General features: G+C 42.3%; 1 protein-coding gene across 16 annotated transcripts in view; it reads left to right on the top strand.

Annotated features, from left to right (window-relative positions):
- The window catches only part of CELF2 (CUGBP Elav-like family member 2), a 452,584-nt gene that overhangs the window by 375,052 nt on the left and 54,647 nt on the right, over positions 1–22,885 (top strand). For all 16 annotated transcript variants that reach the window (XM_038740993.1, XM_038741000.1, XM_038740994.1 and 13 more), the window contains 2 exons: positions 6,640–6,688; positions 16,996–17,130. In XM_038740993.1, the coding sequence (XP_038596921.1) occupies positions 6,640–6,688; positions 16,996–17,130 (184 nt within the window). The remainder of the gene's footprint in view (positions 1–6,639; positions 6,689–16,995; positions 17,131–22,885) is intronic.

The following is a 22,885-nucleotide window of genomic DNA, read 5'->3' as shown; positions in this document are numbered from 1 at the left end:
ATGAATGAATGAATTTTACAGGTGATGAAACAGAGGGGTAAAAATGAGTTGCTCAAAGTTCCACTGCATATAAAAAGGAGGGGAACCAGGACAGAAACACAAGTCTCCTTATCCCAGCCCCATACTTGTTTCACTAGGCTCTAGGCTACACTTCTGCGAATCATAGCTCAGGTGTCTGTCCCTGGGAGGTGAGAAACCCCAGTTGTTTCTGAGTCCTTGTTTCAGAAGGGCAGTTGAGGTAGACCCTCTTCCATGCCAACATGTCTATGGCAGGTTGTAAATGCCACGGGGAAAGGTGTCAGTTTGACATCGGGCCAGGGCCCTCTGGAGTCACCAGAGAAGTGTGTCTTGCCTACAAGCTGAATCCTACCATTATTAATTATCATGACTATTATTAAAAATAAAAATGGTCTCCCCAGAGGGAGAGGGAGCCAGCGGCACCCCTGGGATCAAAGGGAATCTCCCCTCCAACCCCTCGCTCACATTGATTGTTTGGCTGGGGACTCACTCCCTGCCCACATGAGACAGATCTTTGCTCTCTGAACATCAAATCTTTTCTAAAATCCCACCTCTTCCAACAAGCCTTCCGCAATAAATTTCCCAGGACCCTGATCCATATCATCCCTTCAGCCCTTTATAGCATTTGTGGACGTACTTAAGCCCTCCTCGTCACTCAAGTATTTGTATGCAAGTATTTTTTCTCTTATGGTATTTGAGTGCTTACTGTGTGCCAGGCACTGTACTAATCACTGGGGTATATCTGAGCTAATCAGGTTGTACACAGTCCCTGCCCCACATAGGGCTCACAGCCTTAACCCCCATTTTACAGATGAGGTAACTGAGGCATAGAGAAGTGAAGTGACTTGCCCAAGGTTACCCAGCAGACATTACATTAGAATACAGGTCCTACTGACACCCAGACCCGTGTTAATAATAACAATAATAATGATGATGGCATTTGTTAAGTGCTTACTATGTGTGAAGCACTGTTCTAAGCGCTGGGGGGATACAAGGTAATCAGGTTGTCCCACAAGGGGCTCACAGTCTTAATCCCCATTTTACATCTGAGGTAACGGGCCCAGAGAAGTTGTGACTTGCCCAAAGTCACACAGCTGACAAGTGGCGGAGCCGGGATTTGAACCCATGACCTCCGACTCCAAAGCCCGTGCTCTTTCCACTGATCCATGCTGCTGTTCTATCCACTAATCCTTGCTGATTCTAGGTATTTTGGGGAGGCTGTTGTAAATATTTCTGTTTGTCTCCCCTATTAGAGTATAAGCTCCATGTGGTGAGGGAATATACCTCTTTTTTATTCTGTACTTCCCAAGTACCTTGTAAACTGCACCAACACCAAATGGAAATTCAATAAATGTTGTTGCTGCTAATACTGCCGAAGTTCTTAGCTGGAAGGAGCCACAAGCAGGCAAGCTGCAGACCTGATTCCCATATTTGCAAGGGAATCAGGTTGCGCTGCTGCCATCCTCGCTGCTTTTAGGTGTTATGCTTGTCTGTTTTTCTCCCGGGACCACGTTCGTCATTGGCACCTGCAGCAGTTGAGCTCTGCAGCTCTCCCGGCTGTTTGCTGTGCTTAGAAAGAAGCATAGAGGCAGGTGGAGATGCATGGTAACTTGATCAGTGTCACACAATTAATCAGGAACAGAGCCTGGAATCAAACCAAAAAGATCTGAACCAGCATATCCAACATCATCACAGCTGGCCCCCTCAAGACCCTCTTTTAATCAGTCTCAAATGCAAAAGAGAAACCAGTCTGGAATGAGTAATACGAATCTGCCACCCCTCCAATCCCCAAAATCACAAATTAATTAAGCATGAAATATGGAAAGTGTTTTGAACACAATAGTGTTTCAATTAAATAGAATTCTAGGTTGTTTAATGTCCTCTCATCTCCATTCTCCGCTCCCCTTTCCCCGCCCTGAGCTGTTTTCATAATGTCCCTTAGGTCATATGAGAGCTGGCCTGTGGATTGTGGGTTTGATGGCTTTCTCCAATCTACAGAGATTGCAGAACCAATACAAACTGGGAGGCTCCTTCTGTTAGAGAAATGTAAGCCTAATGAGAATGAGTCTCCTACCTTCCGAAACCTATTTGGGGCTGCTCTTCACTGTCCCACATTACTTTAATGACTATCACCTTATTTTCCTGGGACAGCCCCTTTATTTTCCATCTCGTTTTACCTATGGCCAAGTATGAAATTTGTATCTTCTTGTTACATCCTACATCATCTTCTCACAACTGCCTGGCCCAGAGGAAAGAGCACAGACCTGGGAATCAGGAATCCCAGTTAACCACTGACCCCATGTGCGATCTTGTTCAAGTCCCCTAACTCCTCTGGACCTCAGTTTTCTCATCTGTAAAATGGGGATTAAATACCTGTTCTGTCTCTCTTTTAGACTCTAAGCCCCATGTGGGGCAGGGTCTGTGTCGGATCTGATTATCCTCTCTCTACCCCTCTGCCTAGTAAAGTGCTTGGCACATAGTGATTAACAAATGCCATTGTTATCATTATCATTATTATTCCTCCACTGAAGTCACATGGGTTCTCAGCCTGAAATTGTTGTCCTATAGTAATAAAATAATAATAATTGTGCTATATGTTAGGTGCTAACTGTGTGCCAGGCACCATACTAAGCGCTGGGGTGGATATAAGCAAATCGGGTTGAACAAGGTCCCTGACCCAGATGGGGCTCACAGTCTTAATCCCCATTTTACAGGTGAAGTAACTGAGTCCCAGAGAAGTGAAGTGACTTGCCCAAGGTCACACACTTCTCAGTACAGTTCTTAGGAGTACTCTCTATTCCAGTGACTCTGAATCCGTGAACCTTGTTATACAGAAGGGGAGTGACTCCCACTTTTTTCATAATTTAGACATGTAAATAAAGGTTATCAACTCATAGCAGAACCCACAAACCCCAGAGTAAATCTCCTTAACCTGTAGGGGCCATGCATTGGGGCAAAAGTGAAAATGGGATTGATATGAGTGTATCTACTCCCTTTAAAAGATCTAACCCAACTATAATGAATTAGCTCTTAACACTTTCAAATAAAAACATTCTCCAATTGGTCCCAGCACTATGCAATATAAAACTCTTTTAAAAGTTATCTGTGCACAATTTGTTCCTGTTAATTTAGTTATGAAGGGGTTTCCTGTATTAAGTAATAGTAAACCATCTTTCCCAAAGGAATTCCAAATGCTTCACAGTCAGAATCTAATTCATCTGCAGAAATGGCAGGGTAATAGTAATTTTGGTATTTGTAAAAGCACTTGCTATGTGCCAAGGACTGGGGCAGATAGAAGATGATCAGGACAGAAGCAGTACCTGTCCCACATGGAGCTGACAGTCTCAGTAGGAGGGAGAAGTGAAGTGGCTTGCCCAAGGGCACACAGCAGCCAGTGGTGCAGCCAGGATTAGAACCCAAGATCCTGACTCTCAGGTCCCTGCTCTTTCCCCTGGGCATAGAGCTGTTATAAGCGTATGTAGGATGTCACATTTCAGACAGGCCTGGGTGTCAGGGAAGCTGGGTTCTAATCCAGGTTCCACCACTGATTGATTGATATCCATCTGTAATTTACTTTAATGTCTGTCTCCCCATCTAGTGATTTTTTTTAAGTGCATACTATGCTCCAAGCCCTGGGGTAGCTACAAGATTAGCACGTCCAAATGGGGCTCACAGTCCAAGTGGGGGGAGAGCAGGTATTGAATCCCCATTTTGCAGATGAGGGAACTGAGGTACAGAGAAATTAAGTGATTTGCCGTAGGTCACACAGCACGTAAGGGGAGGAGCCAGGTTTAGAACCTTAAAAATAAATGTGTTTATAATAATGATAATAATGGTATTTGTTAAGCACTTACTATGTGCCAAGCACTGTTCTAAGCACTAGGGTAGATACAAGGTAATCAGGTTGTCCCACATGGGGCTCACATTCTTAATCCCCATTTTACAGATGAGGTAACTAAGGCATAGAGATGTTAAGTGACTTGCCCAAAGCCACACAGCTGTTAAGTGGCGGAGCCAGGATTAGAACCCTATTAGACTGTAAGCTTGTTATGGGCAGGGAACGTGTCTGTTATATTGTACTGTCCCAAATGCTTAGTGCAGTGCTCTGCACATAGTAAGTGCTCAATAAATTCAGTTGGCTGACTGACTACTGCTTCCTAAGAGCAGTGGTACCTGACCAAAACACTGTGCTGTTTGCTCCCTGACAACACTGACTCTCCCGGACTCTGAAGTCCCACCTTAGACCCAGGACATGATTCGCTCTGACAAAGGGTCATCATTTCACATCTTTTAAATGACTGGGCCAAATTCCATTCCCTGTTCCTTTAAATTAGATAAAACCCAGAGATATGGCACAAAAGGGATGGGAGTCCACTGGGGAAATTAGGGGTTCAAAGAAAATGGGGCCCACAACCATAAAAGCAGCTTGCCTATCCCATGACTCCATCCACTCTGTGTCTCACATCTTCCTTAGGGTATGGTAAAAAAAAAAATGAGGCAGGAGGTCTTTTTCAGGCAGTGAGAGGAATATATTTTAATTGGGCATGGAGGTAGCATTCTCTCCTCAGAGTAAACTCTGTGGAAAATGCACAGTGATGTGATTTGACTTGCTAATGCATCCGTCTATACCGAGACTTGGCACACCACAGAAAACCTTGCCAGGGAAAATTCCCGCATCAATCTTTTCTTGGTCTCTCCTGTCCCTAAATAGCCATTGGATGGGATCGTAAGGTTCATATTTGATGCCTAGTGGTTTGTTCTTCTATTCGGTACTCAGTCTCGCTTTCTTTAATGGAGATTAAACCTCAGACCATGATTCTGTCAGCTTCTGTGCCCTCGCGTTGCGCAGAATTATATGAAAACTGGTAATCCATGGCATCTTCGAAGCACCACCTGGCTTGTTGGAGATGGTAGAAAAAAGACAAATTAGGGGAGGACTAGGAGGAAGAGTGCACACCCCAAGAGGAAAGGTGTCCGTGGGAGGAACCATGGAGCATGGGAGGGAGAAGGAGCAGAGAGTGAAAATCAGTGCTTGCAACCAAAACACCTCCTTTTCTGCTTGGTATGGAATAAGCCCCTTTGTTATTTTTCACAGCGGTCTCTACCATGATGAAAGTCATGATTTCAAAATTCTCAGAAAGGATTTTAAGCTCCCTGTGGGCAGGGATCCTGTCCTCTAGCTCTATTGTACTCTCCCAAGCTCTGAATACAGTATTCACCACTCTGCAGCCACTCAATAAGCACTACTGATTGATCAACCCCTTCTAAGTAGAGAATATGGAAGTGTTATTGGACTCTGGAGAAAAGCTGTTATTGGACTCCTTGTTAGTCTTGGTCAGTGAATTATACCCAGTCAATTGAGATGCAGTTTGGCCTAGTCAGAGGACCAGGGTCCTAATCCCAGTTCTGCAACTCACCTGCTGGGTGACTTGGGCAAGTCACTCACCTTTTCTGTGCCTTGGTTCCCAGCCCCCACAGAAGTTATGTACATTGCTGTAATTTATTTATTTATATTAATGTGTGTCTCTCTGGCTATACTGTTAGGTCTTTGTGGTCAGGGAATGTTTCTCTCATATTGTACTCTCCCAAGTGCTTAGTAAGGTGCTCTGCACATAGTAAGTGCTCAATAAATACGATTGGCTGACTCAGTTCCCACTTCTGAAAAATCAGGATTCAATACCTGTTCTCCTTCCTACTTAGACTGTGAATCTTAAGTGGGACCTAATTATCTTATATCTACCCCAGCACTTAGTGCTCAGTACATAGTCAGCACTTAACAAATACCACAATTAGTTTTAGTAGTAGTAGTAGTATTTTACCCATTTGAAGAATGGGAAAACCCAAAGAAAAGACATTTTAGGAATCGCTAGCAGAGTCAGGAATTCAATTCAGCTCTCATGCCTCCCAATTCTGAGCTCTGTCCATCATTACCTGATGCTTAGCCATCCCTCTTCAGGCAAACTGTAAATCAGCTTGGAGGAGGTGGGAGAGACTCAAATTAAAACTGTAGTAATGAACTAAGTAACTGCATTGAAAAATTTAACTATTGAGAATTGCATCCTACTATGGCATTTTGACTAAAGGGTCTTGAATGTTATTTGGGCATGGAGAAAAACTCAACTTTGAATGTTACCACTGTGGTATTCATGAAGAGCCGGAAAGTCATTCTTTGTGTCTAAATTCCTCACTATTTCCTCATTTTGATCATCTGGCAGCTGCCAGATTACGTTCTTAGTCTCTTCTGAGTCCTGTGTGGAGTAATAAAGCCAGTGAAAACATATAAGAGTCGGAATTCAAGAAAAATCCACCCAGCGGTCAGCTAGGAGAGACCCTTTGGAGTTTAAAAACAAACTATGCCACATTTGAATCATGGCCAGTCCTCTGGACCCTGTGAATTGAAGAGATTTAGCAGCTGGATATAAAATACTGAACTAATGTTTGCTTTGCATGTCTAAGTGGGTTACTGGGGCCTTATTCTGAGTTTGTTGCTCTCGCTTACTTCAACAGTGTTTCGTATTGATTATAAGTCCTTGTTGTCTCATCGATGCTCAGTTTCAGGTGGCAAGAGTTTTCCTTTCCAATTGTCCAACCTGTCTTTATTTTCTCTCCTTTGTATTTTAGATGCATCATCCCATTCAGATGAAACCTGCAGATAGTGAAAAGTCAAATGGTAGGTCGATTTCATTTCTTACTTATAATATCTGTTTTTAAATTAAAATAAAAAAAAAACCTATCCAGCTCACCTTTCCTTCCTAAAAAACAAAAAGAACTATTTCAGGCAACTTTCTTTCCACTGGCTGATCTGAAGAAATGCCATCCTTTTCCACTTTGTGATTTATCTTGGGGAGGAAGGTGCAGAGGAGATGTTAGAGGGAATGGTTTTCTCTTCCTCTAACTGGGGCTAGCCTGGGAAAATTACCCCTTGGTTTATGACTTTTGTTTGCAAACTCCTGCGAGGTGGATTTTCCCAGCACATGTGCACACTGGCGACGCAAGAAGGAAGAAAACACAATATGATCAGGGGAAAGGAGATGGACTGAAAAAGTCATTACTTTTCAGTCTAGAATAATGCAGGCTGAGACAAGACTTGGAAGGGCACACAGTTATTAGTCACCAGTTCTTCACACTTGGATGAGGGTGAAGATGTTGGGGTCAAGACAAGCAAAAAGAAACACTACTTCCCATGAAGGTGGTAAGCCAGTGGAGTTTGTTATCCCAAGTAACAAATAGAAGCCTATCTGTAGATTCAAGTGGGATTTTAATACATTAATGGGCAAGCAGTTCTTAATGGGTAGGTAGAGGGGAAAGTTAGGGTTGAGGAGAAGTAATAGGGATATTAGATGTCATACCTAAACACTAGGATCATTTTCAAGGGACCCATCACATGGTTCCTCCAGTATTTTTGTTGCCAAGATGGACAGTATTGAGGTGAATGGACCATTGATTTTACCAGTAAATGCAGTTCTAGGAGTCTTAAGTTGGGAGTTGAACAAGAATGAGAAGGAGATTCCCCATAAAGATCTTAGTTGGATTGCCCATCAAGTGGAACAAGTAGGGTGACTGTGGGGATGGAGTTTGATGTAAGCCTACTGTGAAAGCCACTCAGAAAAGTCAGACTTCCCTGGGTGACTGTCACAAACTTCCCCTTCTCCCATGTCCCCACCCCTATAATATCATACCATCTGTCCCATAAGCCTTTGGTCTCATCATCCAAACACAAGGCCTTTGAGGAATTAACCCAGTGGCAAGCCAAGGGGAAACTCTACAGCCTTCTCTAAATAATATTAAAATGAGCCTGTATTTTCTTGAGGATTCATTCAACACTTAGTTGAATGAATTAAATTAACTTATACCAAATGCAAAGATGAAATTGTCAGGGTCCGGGAAAATGTTTGGAGTTTGCCTCTGTGGGACCTGATAGAACCGATGCTTGGATTCTTCTTTTGCATTTTTATTAGCATTTGTATTTCCATTTGTATAAGCCTTTTGTCCTGCCTTTGTTCTTTTCATTTAGTGAAATGGAGGCTAAAGAAATCTTCTACCATCTTAGGCTGCAGACCTCCTCCGTCCCACAAGGCTGACATAATCAGCACTGGTTCCTTCCAACAGGCATTTTTGCAGCTCATTAATTAGTAATCAGGGCAGAAGCCATGCACTTAGAGATCTCCATATCTGCAAATGTAAATTATGATTGGGCTTCAAATCTCTCCACAAGGTATTTTTTGCTAATTGTAGTGCATCCCATTTTCAGGCTTCTCTTCTCCATGGACTAGAAAGTTTAGAATATTAAAACTTGGTACAGCTCTCCTTTCTCTCGATATGGCAGACTTCTCTAGATCTCGGGTGGTCTCCTGCTGGGTCTTCCGGGTATTCTCGACTCCCCTTGTTCCTCCTTGTGTTCTGTAACCCCTTCTCCTTACTCTTTGTCTTCCCATTGCTGACTCCCACCCTCATATTCCTCGGACCTCCGTGTCAGGTGGTGACAAACGTCCACAAGCGGGCTCTTGTGTAACGGCCACAACAAGAAGTACCTCAGAGTGTGATATTTGTTAAGCGCTTACTCTTTGCCAACCACCAAATTAAGTAATGGGGTAAAAACAAGATAATTAGGTGAGACATAGTCCCTGCTCCACCCAGGGCTCACAGTCCAAGTAAGAAGGAGAACAGATGTTTAATCCCCATTATACAGATGAAGAAACTGTGGCACCTAGAAGTTAAGTGACTTGCCCTAGGTAACAGCTGGGATTAGAACCCAGGCCCTCTGACTCCCCCCCAGTCCATGCTCTTTCTATTAGACCACACTGATTCTTAGTACCTCCTTGGTCTGCTTCTAAGGAGAATTTTCCAACAAAACTTCTCCTTCAGTGGGTACTCAACCATAGCTAAATCAATCATATTTACCGTGTGCTGAACACGGTACTCTGCACTTGGGAGAGTCAGCATAACAATGTTACAGAGTAATAATAATAATCATGGTATTTGTTAAGAGTTTACTATGTGCCAAGCACCGTTCTAAGCGCTGGGGTAGATACAAGGTAATGAGGTTGTCCCATGTGGGGCTCACAGTCTTAATCCCCATTTTACAGATGAGGTAACTGAGGCACAGAGAAGTTAAGTGACTTGCCCAAAGTCACACAGCTAAGTGGCAGAGTCAGGATTAGAACCCACAACCTCTGATTCCCAAGCCCGTGCTCTTTCCACTGAGCCAAGCTGCTTCTCTTAGGTAGTCTCATCCCTTGCCCACAGTGATCTTAAAGTCTAGAAGGAGAAAAAACAGAGGATGACAATAGACCTTGGAAACGAACTCCCTGCAACTCTTGGAAAGAGTTTATTATCATTATTATTATCATTATTATTGTTGTTGTTGAATTTGATATTAGGTTTCAAGCATTGTTCTAATCCTGGAGTAGATACAAGCTAATCAGATTGGACATAATCCTTTCCCCACATGGGATTTACAGTTTAAGTAGGAGAGAGAACAGATATTTAATCCGCATTTTACAGTTGAAGAAATGGAGGCAGAGAGAAATTAAGTGATTTGCCCAAGGTCACATTACAAGCAGTAGACAGAGCAGGGATTAGAACCCAGTTCTTCTGACTCCAGTCTCATGCTTGTTCCACTAGGCTATGCTGCTTCTCTGTATGTAAAGAGGCCACAGCAGAAGTTTCTTTCCACCCGCCCTCCCAACACCAGACCCGGAGTTAGATTTTCAAGCACCACACTGCTGTTTCAGCAGCCTTCAGTGCGAAATGAATCTAAGGCTGCTTTCGGAGGGTGTCAGCTGAACTTTACCAAAAGTTTTTGAAGTTAGAAGGAACAGAAACCTCACACATTGCATCGACGGAAATGAGTTTCACTTCCCCCCACTCCATCACAGTTCTAGAGAAAGCAGACAAAATGTATCATTTTTAGAATCATATGGTTAAAAAAAAAAAAGCAAGAGCTGCTTCTTGTTTCAAGCCATTTTAATCAGGTAAATCATAGTTTTAGAAAAGATTTCTTTGGGCCAAAAGCAGTAAATAGGCCTCAGATTTTAGAAACTTGCACAAGTAGTAATTGTAGTTTTATTGATTTGCTGACATTTAGAGACAATGCCAAAGACCCACTCTAGTTGGACATTTACTATTTTCTTTCTCAGTTTGTTCAGATTTCTTAAACTCAGTATTTACAAAGAACAGAGGGTGCCTAATCACGAATTAGTGAGAGGTGGACAAATCCATTCTAGAAAAGGAATCACCCTTTGAATTTTTAGCCATGTTTGGAAACAGACATGAACTGAACTTGATAGGTGGTCCACATAATATAGAATGGGTCTAATTTTGCCACTCCAGTGCACCCCTTCCAAATGAGTTCTTAAATTCTTAATGACTGTACAAAGCCATTACCCTCTATTTTGGCTTTGAACCTGAGACCTGTAAAATGCAGGTTGCACGTACAGTATTTCTAAAGCCTTTATTCTTTTTTTTTTTACTTGCATTCATCCACAATCCCCATTTGAACACATTTCCACTCCAGCTAGTGGCAAAATAATACAGGAAATCTTGTAAGACAAACAGTTCTAGCAAACTTCTCTACCTACTTTTAAGATTCAAATGAGCCTCAGATGAGTCCCCAAGCTACAGGAAGGTTATTTGAGAAATATATCTCATTTAGTTTTAGTGTGAGTAATTATTTTATTGGAAGAAAATGTGATACATTAGAAAACAAAGAAAACTCGCCCTTTGAAAATAAGCGAGCATTTCCCAGCTCCACTTACGTCTGTGAGATATGGAAAAAATTCTAGATTTTTAAAAGATTTTAAATATTGTGGATCTGAAATCTGGAACTCTGGTCATAGCATTCTTAGACTACTGTACCAGCCTCCTCCCTGGCCTTTCTGCCTCTCGCACCTCCCATCTATCCTACACAGTGATGCGGAAGCAATCTTGAAGCCTCATACAGCTTGAAGATGTCTCTCCACAGCAGTCAAAAACTCTAAGGTTTTCCACCAGGTCTCCCCATCTTATGTATTGGATCTCTTTACCTGCTTTGTCCTAGTTCTCCTAGAAGTGGAGACACTTCTCCCAAACACAAATGATAAATGTACCTTGCTTTTGCCTCTCCTCCCTTTTGTCCCCTTGCTTGCACTACTCCCCTGCCTATATGTCTCTTCATCTCCCTCCTCCACTAAATCCACCAGCCCACAACTCTCACCCTCTTCAAAGCCTTCCTAAATGCCCTCCTCCTTCAGGAAGCCTCCCCAAAATAATCCACATCAACCTAAGAACTATCTCTAGCCATCGTCAACTGTATTGGTTTTTTCCTAGCCTCATCACTTATGTTTTTATTGGTACTTTCATTTGAAAATTTTATTTTTCAACTAATTCATCCAGGTATAATTGAACTCCTTATGTATTATATTATTATTTCTCTTCTTACTCACACTGTTCTTTTATAAATAGTATTTGTTAAGTGCTTTCTTTGTGCCAGACACTGTTCTAAGCACGGAGGTAGATACAGAACACGGTCTGTGTTCCACAGAGAGTTCACATTCTTAATTTCCATTTTACAGAGGAGGTAGCCGAGGCACAGAGGAGGTCACACAGCAGGCACGTGGCAGAGCTGGGATTAGAACCCAGGTCCTCTGGCTCCCAGGCCCTTGAGCAATCAATCAGTTAATCATATTTATTGAGCGCTTACTGTGTGCATTAGGCCACACTGCTTCACTCTTGGCAAATAAATTCAGTCCATCTCTCCCATTAGATTGTAAACTCCTTGAGTAGGAGGAGTGTGAATCCTGCTTTTGTTATACTTTCCTGAGTGCTTCATGTAGGGCTTCTCAGTAGGTGCTTAGTAAATACCATTGATTAATCGATTGATTGAAAACCCGAGGGATTAGAACACAGGTCCTCTCACTTCCAGGCCCGTGCTCTTACCGCTAGGCCACACTTTTTTTTCCTCTAATGTCAGCTGATGCCTCAGGACAAGAAGAAGACAGGCATTTGAAGCAGACCATTCTTCTCCTCTTTGAGCCTGCAGCCTCATGACATGTCAGAAGTCCCTCAGGCTTTGATTCCTGCAGTGCAGCCTTAGACTTGCAGTCTCCTCTTCCCCATTGCCTCAAAACTGTATTATCTTATAGTTTGGTGCCAGAAGTAGGACTGGGACATTTTGAGGGGAAGTGCTGACAATTGGGAGAGGCCTACAGAGGCTCCAATCAAACAAAAAGGGATCATTGCACGTTTTCACACAGTCGTGTTCTGAATCGTTGAAAGATTGAAGAAATAATTCTGAAATTCTGTGTGGAGAGGCTCACAAATTTGGAGGCAGTAATTAAATGCCATATGTTAGCATTAACACCTAGAAAAGTTGCTAATTAATTCAGGCAGCCCTTAATCCAGGTGTGACTTTGACAGATTACACACTAGGGTGTTAGACGATTTACAATTAGGGACTCTAAAAGAGCCCCCTTTTCCCTCCTATCACACAAAAATAATTTATATATAAAACAATTACCCATTTCTCAATTTCTTCCAAAATATTTACCATTGTAAATCATTATAATTCATGTGGGTGATATGCATACTGTAACTTGAGTAGCTGTTTGTATTTTGAAAATCCTGTTTCAATCCTTAATTTCTTAGTTTTGATAATATGGTATATATCGTGTCAAGCACTGCACTAAGCATTGGGTTAGATAAAAGATAATTAAATCAGAATAAGACTTTGTTCCACACAGGTATTACTCAAAGAAAAAGATCTTGATGGGGACATTTAGAGTTGTTTAAAAGAGTTTTTGTTGTTTTTTACTAAATACATTATTAAGAACAGCTAATACGTTTTAATTTCTCTAAGTTGATTTCAGTGGAAACAGTAGTTTATTTTTAAGAAAGGAGAAAAAATGGCAAGAGTAGATTGTCTTGGGTTATAGTGGGCTTGGGAAGTGTAGTGCTAAATTGGATAGAGAAAAATCAGTCTGGCTTCCTTTTTCAGACTGACTGATGTGCAAGAAGTACATTTAACAGTCCAGATGGCAAAATGAAATTATACCGGGTGGCCTGTGTAAAACAGGCCCAATTTAAAAGGGTTTTAAATGGACCAGGGAAGAATTCTTCTTCATTGATTTAATTATCATTAATCTAAGCCAATTCTAGAAATAGAAAGGAAGAGATGCATCCTTTTCCTCCCTTTCTGTCAGTTCACTGCCACCCTCAGTACACACCATCGTGGATGGTTTGTGTTCCTATGATAGAACAGAAGGGAATTTTTTGAAATGTAGCACCTAATCACTAATAACAAATAGTCCTTGACAGCCAACCTGGCTTCCATCTTACCACACTTGCTGTTTTTAGAGTATTCCTCTTGAAAAGAGCTTCATGTTTTACAGTGGCACACGGGAGCTGGTTGTTTAATTTACTATAAAAGCAGCCTCAAGCTGAAAACCTGCAAATCGTTTTAGCTGAATGGCATAATTATGCATTTATCAATGAAGCCAAAGATCTGTTGGGAATTTGTCATGTGCTTTGGTTGAGAAAATAAGAACCAAATTCTTCAGGATTTAGTAGGATTAGAAGGCTGCAAAGCCTTTGGAAGGAGAGACAGGGGAAGACATGATAGTCTGAGAGAGAATAAGGAGAGTGTAAGCTCCCTGTGGACAAGGGTCATCCCCTGTGCTTCTGTTTGACTTTCCCCAGCGCTTAGTTTGATGGGTGCTCAATAAACACCATTACTTCTGCCATCCTTACTTAAATTATCTCCATCCTCTTTCCCCCGTCCCCACCAGTAAGACTCAAATCTTAATCTTCAGCCTTTTATCTGAAGAGAATCCAGTTTAACTCTTCAGATATTAGGATGTTGCTGTGTCCCGCTGACCTTCAGCTGACCTATTTTGAGTCTTCAGAGCACTCTTCCCAAGGAAATTCATGGCTTGGACAGTCAAATAACTTGAACTGCAAATAAGGCTCTTGGTTGATTTCCTTCAGAATGCCTTACCAGGTAGATCCCGTTTGGCTGTGGTCACTTCATCTTTAAGAAATCATAGAGCATTGAAATGAATCACTGAAAATCTCCCCCTCTAGACTGTAAAATAGCTGTGGGCAGTGCACTTGCCTATCAATTCTGTTATATTGTATGCTCCCAAGCACTTAATACTGTGCTCTGCACCCAGTAAGTGCTCAATAAATAATAATAATAATAATAAAAATTATAGTACTTATTAAGCACCTACTATGTGCCAGGCACTGTACTAAGCACTGGGGTGGATATAAGCAAATTGGGTTGGACATAGTCCCCGTACCATGTGAGGCTCACGGTCTCAATCCCCATTTTACAGATGAGGTAACTGAGGCCCAGAGAATTGAAGTGACTTTCCCGAAGTCACAAAGCAGACAAGTGGCGGAGCCAGGATTAGAATCCATGACCTCGTGACTCCCAGTCCCATGCTCTATCCACTATGCCATGATTGATTGACAATTGTATTTGTTATGTTTCCTTTGGCCTCTTATACCTCTTTTATGGAGTAGCCTTTTTTCACATGTCTTATGTTTATTTCCTTGTCTGTGTATTATTGTTTATCCTGTCTTCCCCACTGGATTATAAGCAGGATCCTTGGGAGCAGGAGCCATGCCTCCTATTTATTTTATACTCTCCCAAGTTTTCTGAGTACTCTGTACTCAGGGTTTGTTTTACTGGCTCCCAATCCAGTATACAGGTTGATTAAAAGGTGGTGCGTTTAATAGAACCCAAGGAACAATTGAGTACTGAGCCAAAGAGCTCAGAGATCGAAGCTGGCTGTTTCTGCTTTCTGTGCAAAATTTCCTTGTTCCTGGACACAAGGAAGAATTGTAAAGCTAGAGATGATACCCATCATAATAATGGACATGCAGTCTACCAGAGCCAAAACTTTCAGGGATGCTGTGTTTACAATCTGATGTCCTCTTGCATTTTTCCTTCTGAAGCCTGGAAAATACTTCCCTGTTGGTTTAAAATAATAGGAAATTTCCCCTTATAATCAGGACAGATTATAGAAGGATAGCAAAAAGGATACCAAACTTCGGTCTTGTTATTGGTACATTGCATGCCTTTGTCCTTGTGTTTGCTTTTTTGTTAAATCCACTGAAAATACCCATGCAGGCTATTGGGGGAATCCCATTTAGATAAACTGGTATCTTCATTCACAGGCTCATTGTTCTGTTTGGAAAACTTATGCTAATATGTAGAATGATGGTAGGGAAGAGAGACAATGTAGGAGCCAGCAAGAGAGTAAAAATACTTCATTATCTAAATAATTTGCACAATAATAGAAATAAATAGCTGTGTGGCAAATCCTTGAGAGCAAAGCTCCTTCCCCCTCTTTCCTTCCTAAATTCTGATGGCCCATTTGTTAGCAACAGATTAGATTTGCATGCTGTTTCCGAAAGAAGCAGCATATGTACAATACTATACAATCAACACTGCACTTACAAAGGACTGAAATTATGGGTTGCTGCCCTTTTTTTTTTTCCTTTGTGAAGATGGTGTCAGTCAGTCAACAAGCCTTTATTGAGCAGATCTATTCTGAAGCCATTCCTGGTAAGCAAGAGGACTTAAATTTGTAAACCAGAATTTTCTTCAACTTTACAACTGGCCCTCAAAGTCAGATTTTGTTCAGTGATTTGAGCTGTCTACATCAATGCCCTAATAAAGAACCCCTTAATAGCTCAGGAAAATGCCTGTTTTATTTTCATACAGACTCATCATCTCTACTGATCTAAAGGATCAGCTCTAGGGAAATGAAACCCCGCCTCCCGTACTCCGCATCTCCCTCTCTTATTGGCAGCCTGTTCTGAAGTGGGCAATGCCTTCACCTTGTCGGGGAAGCTAATTTTTGACTCTGGAGGAGGATAACGAGAATGGAGATCTTATTTTTCCCCTCTGCCTCTCAACATTCCCCCAAGTGACTGACTTCCTAGGTCCCAGGCAAATAAATTCATTGCCAATTGATTACCAAGATCCCCTCGATCTCTGGAGTAATGGTCTTTGTCAAGGCCTTCCATTATGACAGCTCCATTCCTGCCTTTCTCTTTCACTTGGGAAGGGGAGTAAAACACCATACTTCTGAATGAATCTACCAATCCATCATATTTGTTGAGCACTTACTGTGTGGAGCTCTGTATTAAGAAAGTACAGTATAGCAGATGGTAGACCATTCCCTGACCATGACAAGTTTTCAGTCTAGAGGAGAATTAGACCCCATTTTGAAGGTGTCTGCAAAATCTAGCTGCAATATTTGTGTGTGTGTGTGTGTGTGTGTGTGTGTATACATACATGATTAATGGTATTTGTTAAGGACTAATTAAATGTCAATCACTTTTCTAAGTGCTGGGATAGATACAGGTTAATCAAATAGGACACTCCCTGTCCCCCATGGGGCTCACAGTCTAGGAGGGAGAACAGCTACTGAATCCCCATTTTTACAGTTAAGGAAACTGAGGCACAGAGAAGTTAAATGACTTGCCCACAGTCACATAACAGGCAAGTGGCAGAGCCACGTTTAGAACAGTGGGCCTCTGACTCCCAGGCCGACGCCTTTTCCAGTAGGGCAAGCTGCTTTCCGTGGATTTCCTTCCATCTATTAAACATGTACATAGCCCTTTGGTATTTCGAAAGTGTGATCCAGTTTTTATTAGCACTCAAAGTGCCAGGGATGGAGAGAGTCACAGCAACATAGTATTAATATTTCTGCCCAATTAGGATATCTTGACTAAGCAACCACAAGAGGAAGAACATTGTGGGGAGAAAGTGACATGGGAGAGGGCAAATGAGGAATTGATGGCGGTTATAAGCAAAGAACCAACCTGCCGCTTCAGAAGCAGGCTGGCTCGTGTGATTGGAGCTCAGTTTGATGTGGTAATGAAGCATTGATTACGGGGGGGGGGGGGGGGGGGGGGGGGGGGGGTGGGGGAAGAGAAAAAAAAGATGAAATGGTCTCTGCTCATTCATTATTTTTTATCTCCTAGCTGTGGAAGACAGAAAATTGTTCATAGGAATGGTTTCGAAGAAATGTAATGAGAATGATATCAGGGTGATGTTTTCTCCATTTGGCCAGATAGAAGAATGCCGAATCCTCCGGGGACCCGACGGGCTGAGCCGAGGTGAGTGCGCTGTCTAGAAAGTCTCTTGCCTTAAGTGCTAATTGGAACTCTGTGTCACAGTCGAGAGAAGCGGCCTCAGAGCTCAGCTAGGTGTTATGCGGTTATGTATCTGTGGCGGTGAAGTTACCCTCCTGGACTCTCCACCACAGCCAAAATGACCAGCTTTCATTGCCAGATGTGGAAATTGATGGATTTGTCGACGGTACTGGTAAATACCAGAAGATCTCAGTACCCACTCATTCACTCAGGGTTTCACCCAGTGTGTTGGGAAGGCAAAGCTATCTGTTGTTCTCTAGGACAAGGGCCTCCTTTTCCCTTTCCCATTTGAAGTGATATTGAGAGTAGGTTGGGTGCTTCATTGTACCCTTGCTTTTTAGCCCAAGTAAAATTGGGCCAAAACTCACCTTGGGCATTCAAATTACCAGTGTTAACCATTTATCCAGAGACCCCTTGGAAATACAAGAATTTGGCTCCTCCAGGAGTTTTCCCTGGCACTTGGGGGTGTCAGGGTCACAGCAGGACCTTACAGGGCATAGTGGGAATTCTTACTGAGATTGTATTCTGAGGTGTCAGAACTAAGGCCCTGGGACATGATATTCCTGGAGCCAAGGTCTGCCAGTTCTTTAGAGAAGAGTTGCCCAAGTTAGACTACAATTATTTTCTTTCACCATTTACCCACCCCACACTCCTCAAACCTCTGTACCCACCTCTCTGTGATGCACCCTCTATCTACCTATAAATTTGAGAAGCAGTTGGGTGTGGACCTATACCCTAGGTTTCCATTTTAAAATCCAGCCCAGGGTTAGAGCTTGGCAAAGCCCAAAAGACACATTCAAAACTGACCACTGACACCTTCCCCACTCAAGACCAAATTAGCACTTTGGAGACTAAATTGTGGGATATATTAGAGAGAGAAATCTCTCTTGTACTGTACGAACTTTCAACATGTCTTGAGACAATCTACACCAGCAAATTATCTGGCTAATTCAGGCCCCCAAATGCCCCAAGACTTCAATAACGTAGCTATTTCAGACCAAAAATTACAGTTCTACCTAAAATATCGATTGAAACCTAGGTGTAATTCAGACTCTGAATTATCCCCTCATTTTGCAAAAGTAGACGCATTCATTCACTTGTACTTATTGAGTGCTTATTATGTGTAGAGCACTGTACTAAGCACTTGGGAGAGTGTGACTGAAGGGAAGCCATCAATCAATCAATTATATTTATTATGTGCTTAGTTTGTTCAGAGCATTGTGCTGAGCACTTGGCAGAATAATCAATCAGTGGTATTTATTGAGTGCTTATTATGTGTAGAGCACTGTACTAAGCACTTGGGAGAGTGTGACTGAAGGGAAGCCATCAATCAATCAATTATATTTATTATGTGCTTAGTTTGTTCAGAGCATTGTGCTAAGCACTTGGCAGAATAATCAATCAGTGGTATTTATTGAGCTCATACTATGTGCAGAGACCTGTTCTAAACACTTGAGGAGAGTACAACAGAATTAGCAGACACATTCCCTGCCCATTTACAGTCTAGAGGGGGAGACAGATGTTAATATAAATAATTTATGGTATGTAATTTAAACACAGTTATATAAGGGTCTATTTACCATTCAAAGAAGATTTCATTCTCTAATCCACTATTAATTTAGAACTCCAAGTGCTCATTTGGATTCTCGTTGGTTCGCTCCTTTGAATAAGGATGTATATTACACATCTAACTCTCCCATAATGCCTTTTGTAGGGGGTCAGGGCTGCTCTCCACCCTTACGGCCTAGTTGAACTGGATGAAACCAGAACTACGCCAATACTCCAAAAACCCTCAAGTCTGTCTTATCCCATGAAGGTAAAGGTATCCAGAACTGAAAGCATAGAGAACAAAAGTACTTCTCCCATCCCTTCTCCCACTCCTTGCCTCAACTCCTGCCCACCTAAATGGAGGAAGTATTCAGGAGAAAATGGAAAAGTTGTGGAATGGTCAAAATTTGGGATTCCAATTTCTTTTTAAAGGTGATAAAAATTTTGTATAAAAAAATCACAGTTTATGCATTTTCTTACAATTTTGAGATTCAGTTTTTTTTCTTTCACTGAGAGTCAACATTATCCTCAGAGGTGTGCAGAACGTAGAGTCAGGCATACTTCTTGCACAGCATGCTCACAATCTGAAATAGCTAAGGGAGGGAGGAAGTGGACAATTCCATTATGGTATTTATTAAGCACTTGCTGGTGCCAGGCACTGCACTAAGCACTGGGGAAATGACAAGTTAACCAGGATGGACACATTCCATGTCACACATCAGACTCACAGTTTTAATCACCACTTTACAGATGAGACACAGAGTCACTGAGGCATAGAGAAGTGAAGTGACTTGCCCATGGTCACACAGCAGATAAGTGGTGGAGCTTGCTTTAGAATTCTGGTCTTCTGTCTCCCAGGCCCATGGTGTATCCACTAGGCCAAACTAATTCTGGTTGGATAAAGAGATACACTTATCTCCATTGGTTTTATGTCCTTTACTTCTGTCTCAAGAATGAGTTGTGTAACCTCAAAGACAGTGGCAGGAGTCAGCGAGGCTGCATAAAGAGGGAGACCAATTGTCAGCTGGAAGCAAAGTGTCTCTTCTGCTGACAAGCTGTATGGTTTTAGGCAAGTTATTTAACCTCCCTGTGCCTCAATTTTCCCATTAAGTTATTTATTGAGCACCTAGGGAGCTTGAGAAAGTGCAGCAGAAACAAATCAGATGGTCCCTGCCTACAAGTAGCTTGCCCATCCTTCTCTCATAGGGAATTTATGAGGATATTGAAACCACTTTAGAAAAAAAGGTAAGCCAAAGATATTGTGATATGTTTTATTATTAGTTTGAGGAAACTATAGTCTGTACATATGAATCCTGTCTCTGTTCTGTGATTGACAGAGCCAGTGTATGTCCATTTCAGAGGGCCTCACTTTCCCCTTCAGTCCAGTAGACGTTAATAAATAAACTGGAGTCTGGCATAAAATGGCAACGAGTAGCAGCGTGGCTTAGTGGATAGAGCACAAACCTATGAGTTAGAAGATCATGGGTTCTGTTCCCAGCTTCGCTGCATGTCTGCTGTATGTCACTTCACTTCTCTGGGCCGCAGTTACCTCTTTGGTAAAATGGGGATTTAGAGTGTGAGCCCTATGTGAGACAGGGAGTCTGTCCAACCTGCCTAACTTGAATATACCCCAGCACTTAGAACAGTGCTAGGCACATGGTAAGTGCTTAACAAGTACCATAATTATTATTATTACTATTATGTTGGTCTCTTACTTTGAGGGCCTAGGCCAAAGAGGGCAGAACTTGTTTTCTTGTCAGGTGAGTTTGGACCCAAGGTATGAGAGATCTCTCATAGAGAGATCACTACTCAGCTAATTGGAGCAGCCATTGTGTTAATTCATCAGCACTGCTATTTAATATAGCCCAGGTTTATACTGCCTCTCTATATCCGAGAGGAGGAAGCACCCTCACTGATACTCATGCAAACACCAGGCCCATATGAAGCCTAAAATGCTTTTTCCTCCCCTTCTTTTCTTTTTTAAGGGAAAAGTAATTTCTGCTGAACTGATGAGAATTCCCAGTAGCAAAAAAAAAATTCTCATTTATAGTCATTTGTTCTGAAATATAAAGACAGACAGTGGTAGGTTTTTCAATTAGTGGAACCCAGGGACTCGTGGTTGCAAGGGACAGCTCCTGAATAAGCATGGTTGTTAAAGGAACAATTCTCTTTTGTGCCCCTATTTTTCTCCTATTAAGGAATTGCACTTTTCAATCAAATTTTAATAAAGCATAGCCCATTAGCAGCATTGCAGATAAAGGGCTCTTGGCATTGCTGTTCCAGGCCCCTTCTGCAGGCTCAACTGTAAAAAATGTGAGAAAGGAGAGAAAAATAAAGCAAACTCAGGTCTGAAACCCACCTCACAAGTTTGACTCACTAGATTGAAAGCTCACTGAGAGTAGGGAGCATTCCTACCAACTCTTATTGTATCATACTCTCCCAAGCAGTTAATACACTGCTCTGCACACAGTAAGCTCTCAGTAAGTACCATTGGTTGATTGAGCAAACAAGGAATAAGCGATACAAAATTTTCAAACCACTATCTTGGCTGGAGGTTGGGGGTCTGTCTTGCTCTCTCGCTCTTTCATTCTTTCACTGTCTTCCTTTCTCTCTCTCCCTCTTTCTCTCACTCTCTTGCTCAACATCAGGACTGTAGCAGGAGGAAAAAGTTAATGTGTTTCTGACTTTCACATCTGCTCCTGCCGCCCTGAAAAATAGTTCTCATTACTCCTCTAGGTCAGCAGGCCAGCGAGGGACAGTCATGCCCACTTTCTGTGTCCTCAAAAGTCAAAATAGAGTACATTTAGTGGGCTCAGAGAAGCTCAAGATGAGCTGAGTAGACTACTAAGCTTGACTGTGTGCAGGGCATTGTACAATATTACAGAGTTTGTAGGCACATTTCTTGCACACAGTGAGCTCACAGTCTAGAGGAATAGACAGACATTAATATAAATAGATACATTTTGGATATGTACATTAGTACTCCGGGGCTGAGGGAGGAGTGAATAAAAGGAGCAAATTAGGGTGATGCAGAAGGGAGTGGGAGAAGAGGAAATGAAAGTCAAGGAAGTCAGGGAAGGCATCTTGGAGGAGATGTGCCGACAATAAGGCTTTGAAGGGGGAGAGAGAAAGCCTTCATACTGCCTGTCAGATATGAAGAGGAAGAGTCTTCCAGGCCAGAGGCAGCATGTGATTGAGAGGTCAGCCACAAAATCGGCAAGATCACGGTATAGTAAGTAGGTTGGTGTTAGAGGAGAGAAGTATACAGGCTGGGTTGTAGTTGGAGAGCACCAAGGTGAGGCAGGAGGGGACAAGGTGATTGAGTGCTTCTAAGCCGACGGTAAGGAGTTTCTGTTTGATGCAGAGCTGGATGGACAACCACTGGTGGTTTTTGAGGACTGGGAAAATATAGACTGAAAGTTTTTGTAGAAAAATGGTCTGAGCAAGGGAGTGAAGTATGGATTGAAGTGGGGAGAGACAGGAGGCAGGGAGATCTGCAGTGAGGCTGTTATAGTACAATAATCAAGGCGGGAAAGGATAAGTGCTTGGATAAATGTAAGCAGTTCGGATGGAGAGGAAAGGGTGGATTTTAGCGATGTTGTAAATGTTGAATGAACTGACAGGATTTAGTGATAGACTGGATATGTGGGTTGAATGAGAAGGATAAGTCAAGGATAACACCAAGGGTATGGACTTGTGAGGCAGGAAGGATGATGGTGCTGTCTACAGTGATGGGAAAATCAGAGGGAAAATAGAACTTGGGTGGGAAGATAAGGAGTTCTGTTTAGGACATGTTAAGTTTGAGTTCTCAGCAGGACAGCAAAGTAGAGTTGTGCTGAAGGCAGGAGGAAATGTGAGACTGCAGAAAGGGAGAGAGATCAGGGCTAGAGATATAGATTTGGGAATCATCTGCATAAAGGTGTTAGTTGAAGCCATGGGAGCAAATGAGTTCTCCAAGTGAGTGGGTGTAGATGGAGAATAGAAGGGGACCCAGAACTGAACCTTGAGGGACCCCCACATTTATGGGGTAGGAAGCAGAGGAGGAGCCAGCAAAATTGACTGAGAATGAGTGGCCATAGAGATAGGAGGAGAACTAGGAGAGGACTGTGTCAGTGAAGCTGAGGTTGGATAATGTTTTCAGGAGAAGTGGGCGGTTGGCAGTGTCGAAGAC

The sequence above is a fragment of the Tachyglossus aculeatus genome (genome assembly GCF_015852505.1).
Source record: "Tachyglossus aculeatus isolate mTacAcu1 chromosome 12 unlocalized genomic scaffold, mTacAcu1.pri SUPER_6_unloc_1, whole genome shotgun sequence".
Lineage (NCBI taxonomy): Eukaryota > Metazoa > Chordata > Mammalia > Monotremata > Tachyglossidae > Tachyglossus > Tachyglossus aculeatus.
Note: the sequence above shows the minus strand (reverse complement) of the source record. Positions and strands in the feature narration are given on the sequence as shown.